Source organism: Stigmatopora nigra, chromosome 12 (assembly GCF_051989575.1).
Source record: "Stigmatopora nigra isolate UIUO_SnigA chromosome 12, RoL_Snig_1.1, whole genome shotgun sequence".
Taxonomy (NCBI): Eukaryota; Metazoa; Chordata; class Actinopteri; order Syngnathiformes; family Syngnathidae; genus Stigmatopora; species Stigmatopora nigra.
In genome coordinates this window covers 7,528,860-7,534,603 of record NC_135519.1, presented here as the reverse complement: position 1 = coordinate 7,534,603, position 5,744 = coordinate 7,528,860, and the positions used below count along the sequence as shown (strand labels likewise).

General features: G+C 37.2%; 1 protein-coding gene and 1 non-coding gene across 3 annotated transcripts; both read right to left on the bottom strand.

Moving 5' to 3' along the window:
- Positions 1 to 3,638: 3,638 nt before the first annotated feature.
- trnai-uau (transfer RNA isoleucine (anticodon UAU)) lies at positions 3,639 to 3,732 on the bottom strand. Its single transcript has 2 exons — positions 3,695 to 3,732; positions 3,639 to 3,674 (listed from the first exon to the last, which is right to left on the bottom strand). It is a non-coding gene; the product is annotated as a tRNA-Ile (tRNA).
- Positions 3,733 to 4,273: 541 nt separating this feature from the next.
- On the bottom strand, positions 4,274 to 5,233 carry LOC144205001 (gonadotropin subunit beta-2-like). Of its 2 annotated transcripts, none has more exons than XM_077729019.1 (4): positions 5,124 to 5,233; positions 4,902 to 4,975; positions 4,678 to 4,796; positions 4,274 to 4,594 (listed from the first exon to the last, which is right to left on the bottom strand). In XM_077729019.1, the coding sequence occupies exons 1-4, from the start codon at positions 5,216 to 5,218 to the stop codon at positions 4,370 to 4,372; spliced, it is 513 nt and encodes a 170-aa protein (XP_077585145.1). In that variant the 5' UTR covers positions 5,219 to 5,233; the 3' UTR covers positions 4,274 to 4,369. The 2 variants fall into 2 exon arrangements, with proteins under 2 accessions (XP_077585145.1, XP_077585146.1); XM_077729020.1 differs by lacking the exon at positions 5,124 to 5,233 and adding an exon at positions 5,060 to 5,123.
- Positions 5,234 to 5,744: the final 511 nt, after the last annotated feature.

The following is a 5,744-nucleotide window of genomic DNA, read 5'->3' as shown; positions in this document are numbered from 1 at the left end:
TTTCTTGTGTGAAACTTGGTGTGATTTTATGCTGTAGACTGTGGTGAGCACCATATTTGTGTGGTGGCATAATAAATGTCAGTTATCTTAAATAATATTTACTACTTCTCAGACAAATATAAATGTTTTTGATCTTGCTCATACCCAAACACACTCGTTTTTATAACTCTCCCTCACATCAAAAATTGTTTTTTAACAAGTGGTTTTAGGTTAAAAAGAGAACTTTTATTTTTTGCATTTAATTTTTTTGATGTTTTAGAATTGGTATTTCATACCAGGATAGAAAAAGAAACGAGTGTGCAAAGAAGTACTGCCTAACAAATATTCATCTAAAGATTGAATAAATATTTCAGGTCAAGAAAGAAAAAATAGCGAGTTTATAAAGGCTTCTGGCTTGTTTGTGGATTTTAGATGGGAGTGTTTATTTTGTTTTTATTGTCCGCCTTAAGGATCAACATTTGGGATGCTGTGAATGTCAATATATTTGCACAGACTGTATTGATGCTCAATTAAAAAGGAACAGCTCTGAAAGCAACAACTGTGCTTCTGAGACAAACACACATTGGGTATTAACATATGAAAAGTCTTCTGTCTTTCATTCTGTCTGCCTTTCTGATGAGCTGAGGTCAGTCCAGCCAAGAATGTTGTTTGGCTTCAACTCAGAGGAAGTATTTTTGCCCACCATCAAGATCCCATAGTGTCTGTCTTCCAGAAAAACTTGTACAAGCAGAAATCAAAGAATCTTAGAATAATTCCCCCTTATTTGTCACATCAATCTAGGGGTCCTGGGACGTTATTGATCTGGTGGCCCGGGAGCTAGGTTTTGTTTTACATCATTTAATGAGTTAATTTTTAGACTGTGTAATATTTTGTGCCTAATACGTCAAGACACTTTACGCAAAATTCAAGCATTTTTCTAATTTTGTAAGTGCAACCTTAAAAGCAAAGATTCCAAAGACCCTTCCAAGGGCTGAGAGAATGTGAATAGAATTTCAAGTTTTCGCTGGTTTCAGGGTATGAAATCTACCCTTTTCTTGCTCGGATAGGTGCCTCTCCTTATCAGACCAGGCTTTCCACAACCTCCAGCAATTATCTCCAGGCCCACATCCTTTACCTGACAGCCCTTCAACAGCACCAGATGGCATTATGATGCCACAAGACATGTCATTACTCGTCGGATTTGGTCACATTTCAGCTTTGACACTAGAATTTTATGGAGTTCCATTACTGTTGTCACTGCTGCTTTCAGTCTTGATAACTGAAACTCTGTATCTGTCTATAGATCACAATGACCTACAAGCAAAATGCTTCCTGGATACAATAAGTGAGACTCTACTAAATTTGGTGTCACTAAAATGGAAAATGATATCAAAGGCATCAAATTCTACTAAAATGTTAAAGGAACACTCAGTAATTTTTTCAAAATGTTCTTGTTTTTTTAACAGTCTTTTGCATAATGAAATATGCATTTTCCATGATGACGTGCATAAGAATCCTGATTTCCAAGTTGCCTACAGTTCGACAGAACTACATCTCTGTTTCCAGTGGCTATGATGAAAAGCGAGCGATGAGGTAATGAATCTAATTGTGACCAAAGAATATCATCAAAGAGAGAAGTGACGCATGTCGTAAAGAAGGCAGTACATTTGTAGATTGTGTAATCAAACTTTAACCTTAAAAAAATATCGAATACCTTAACCAAACAGCACTAAAATCCTTTATGTTCCAATCCAAGTCACTACAGCAAGTATCATTCAGTCGTAATTTTCTCTGAAGCAAATATTCTCCTAAAATTTGTTGACCAGTAAATTATCAACAGAGAAATGAAGTCTGAAGTAATGATGCGATTTGATTATTATTAAAATTGTAGCAAAAATCTTTTAAAGAAAGGAAGAAAAGAAAAAACGATCAGCCTAAGCAAACAGAAAACTGGTGTAATGGGAGCCAGGAAAAAGCAGCCATCTGGACTCGAAGGAACGAAGTTGAAGTACTCGTTCTGATGTCAAAACCTGTAGTGTGTATGACATTTTTTGCTGTCGACATCTTAATGTCAACCTCAACACAGCAAACACTCGCATGCACACACACGTACATTGTCGGTGTTAGGCCAAGCAGAATGTCATCATTTCCTTTTGGCTACTTGATAAATGCTGTAATGTTGAAGTTTCTCTTGGCCTGAGGATGCAGCAGAAGGGGGGTGGGTGGGTTATGAGAAAACAAGAATAATGATGATTATACCTTTACATCTGGGACTTGAGAGCTGTCATATTGCTATGCTATGAGCAAATTCATTGGTAATCAAAGACAGATGTTTAATAAAACGTGGGACACATGCTCTGTGGTTTGTGGCATGTTGGAGGAAGGTTTGGATATAGGTCTTAAAACGTATTCAAATTCACAATAAGGCATCAAGTGCATTATAGTCATTTGAAAAATTGGTCAACCTGACATCATGCTTTTGCAGGTTTACATGAACAAAACAAAAAAAAATTGAATCCCAGACAGAAAAACATATTGAGACACACTCAACATGCACATTAACCAATCTGGATGCCAGATTAGGCTAAATGACATTTAAAATCTCTTGTTAAATCTCAACATTCCAATCTCAATTTCGTTCTTATGAGGGCAGTATGACTCCGGCCACAATGAAAAAAATTGCAGTTATAATGTAGTCAACTTAGAACTGAAAGCAAATACGTCTCAAGAATTTTAACCCAAAATGTAACACATGCCAAAATATTCATATTTACACCGGCTGTGTGTAGCGTATTTAAAACCGAATTTACAAATAATACACATTAAAATAACATTTTAAAAACTGTATTAGAATAGGATGTGCATTTGAATTCTCTTCATTTGGCCTTTACAGTTTGCATTGGAAGAACAAGCAATATGAACAACTCTTCATGTACTACTGGCGAAATATTCAGCAATGACTTTTAATATTGCTAAAATATCCTGGTAAGTTTCCTATTATTACTTTGATTCTTTTGGTCCTATATTGTCCTTTTATAGGGAATCTGTAATACTGTTCTTTGCACTGTAGTATAGTAGATTGAAAGAATTTAAATGATGAGTTGATGCAAAAGACACGTTTATTACATAGCAAAAGATTTTTTGGGGGGCTTTTTGTTTCTAATATTACAAGTTATTCCATAGTCAGCCTATATTTCTTTTTCTTTTATAGTCCATATAGACAGCATGGCAGCAGATTTTTTTGCACTCAATTCTCTCTGAAATATATGAAAATAATACAGCACATGGTTAGATATTTGAGGTACTCTCACAGGGCCAATGTTTTTATTCAAAAAAGAACACACAGCCAATCATATCTTTTTTGTTTGCTTGAGTTATTACATGTTCATAAAGGGCAGTGAGGGAAAAACTCTGGACTGCAGCAACACCTCCTGGTGAGACTAGTCAATAAATAGACAAATGTATTTGTTGCAATATTTTTGCATTTAAGGGCATTTGCTGCTCTCTGCTGGCAGTAAAACCAAATAGATCCTTTGACTGTGGTTTAAAAACAACGTTTTCTGACTGGATTACAATAACAAATCGTTTTAAGAATTACCAAGAATGTGGGTATGGTCTGAATGGAAAAAGCTATAGAAAAGAAGTGCTTTGCAAAATACTGCTCCAGGTGAGGCTCGAACTCACAACCTCGGCATTGCTCTACAATGTACTGTCATATAAGTACCGCGCGCTAACCGATTGCGCCACTGGAGCTGCGCTATAGTTGTTAGCATTTGCCTTTATAAGCACAAACATGACCAACCAACAAAAATGGAGGGGTGGATGGCAGTTATTTTTATTACGCTGTGAGAACTATGAAACCGACGCCGCTCCCACTTACGCAGGACATAAAGCAAAAAAAATGAAATAAATGACAGCACATTACGAGCTGATCGTCATACGCCTACCGGATGCAAATTTGGTAAATGTGTTAGCCATTATCTCCAGGAAGACGTTAGATTGTCACATATTACTTATGAATTTCAACTCAAATGCATAGCCAGGCAAACTGATACTTTTCACCTTCCATCCACCGTGAGGGAATTCTTTTACTAGATTAAATTTGACTTGTCATCACATACAATTTTGGTGTGCCACCCTAAAATATTTATTTATATATATATCTGTCCACACATGAAACATTTCTTGGGGTGCCAATGGCCCAAATAAGCTCCAGTTATCACATCCGTTATTATGAAGAACATATTTTTCATTTAAATAATCCATTTTATGTAAAGATGCAAAGACATGAGACTTTTGCTGGGACTTCTTTATTACGATCCATTCTACCTTGTACAAATATGAATGAGAAAATACCACATAAGGTGACTAAAGGTCTTGTGTTGCTAGCCTACGTCTGTGAACAAAAGTCAGATTCGGTGTGTTCCTCAGGTTCCTCGTTACAGTTGGATGTGAGGATGGAGCAGGCAGTGCAATTACAGCTAAGGGCCACTGGGTACTTGACTATAGGGTCAACACCTGGAAGGCAGTTAGACAGCTCAAATTGTTTGTGATGCACCTGCTCGTACATACAAACATCAGGCACTTCGCTGGGCGAATCGTAGAAGATCGGGTACTGCACGAAGGAGAAACAATATCACACCATTAGCTCATATTATTAAGTTGTCTTCATGGAGAGACTTCAGAAAAGCTTAGTACATTTGTGGCGCAATATCCAGTACAGATTGTCGTCTCCACCAGGTGACAAGAGAAACATCCTTCTTTCTCAAGCCTCACGTTTTGTTTGGTCAGGTGACATCCTGGCAGCATGGTCGTTGCTGAACATTTATGCCAACATAGTTACATAAAGGCCGCACACAGATAGACTCATGAAACAAAATAACACACTGCATAAATCCACATAACACAATAAATGGCACTACCTGCAAGGTCCAACCACCAAACACCAGAGGCGGCCAGGATCAAGGTCCACATCCGAAAGGTCATGATTCCAGAACTACACAGCCAACAAGATTAGTACACTTTGGTGCATTTATTCCCAATATAATCACAAGACATTTTTTTAAGTACATTCTTTTACCGTTTCATAACAAAATCGATTGGATGGAAACTTGTGGATAAATCCCGGCACAAGTGTGACTTACCTGTGTGTGTCTTGTGAAGTCAAGGGTGGTCTGCTCGCATATATAAGCTCTGAGGATGAGCGGGTGCCAGCATTTTTTGGCTCGATGCCCTTCATCAATGTTTTTTTGTATGTAACTCTTTCTGTGGACTTTCTGCAGTACAATTTGACCTCATGTTTCTAGAGATAAGTGTTTTCTGCCTTCTAATATCATGTACCACTTCAAAATTGTACTAATCCCTATTGCCAATTTAAAAACAAAGATCAGGGAAGCTTCCGGTACATGTTTTTTGGGCGTGTCCTTCACAGTTTAGTGAAGTAAAATGATTATAAAAAGTAACCACTGCTTTTATTCAGAAAGTGGAACTTTAATTTGAATGTGCACTTTGTGCCGATGGATTATTGTTGTATGTAATGTGATCACAATTTTAAACATCATCTCATTAAGTTATCTGCATCGCCACATGCATGTGCATGTCAGAAATGATCATGAAACCAAAAACAAAACAAGAAATAAAGGTCAATCTTCTTAGGATCCGGATGTATTTAGCTGAGAGTCTTTGCTTGGATAGAAGCACAGATCTTGTTTCACTGATTACCATGGGGCTTCGCCTCCTTGGGATTTCATGTAGATTACAATAAT

Excerpts from the sequence above, each read along its gene's own strand:
- LOC144205001 (XM_077729019.1), bottom strand. The coding sequence starts at position 5,218 with ATGAAGGGCATCGAGCCAAAAAATGCTGGCACCCGCTCATCCTCAGAG. Across the intron at positions 4,797-4,901 it reads TTGGTGGTTGGACCTTGCAG|CAACGACCATGCTGCCAGGA; the intron begins GTAGTGCCATTT and ends ATAAATGTTCAG. Across the intron at positions 4,595-4,677 it reads CTGGATATTGCGCCACAAAT|TACCCGATCTTCTACGATTC; the intron begins GTACTAAGCTTT and ends TCCTTCGTGCAG.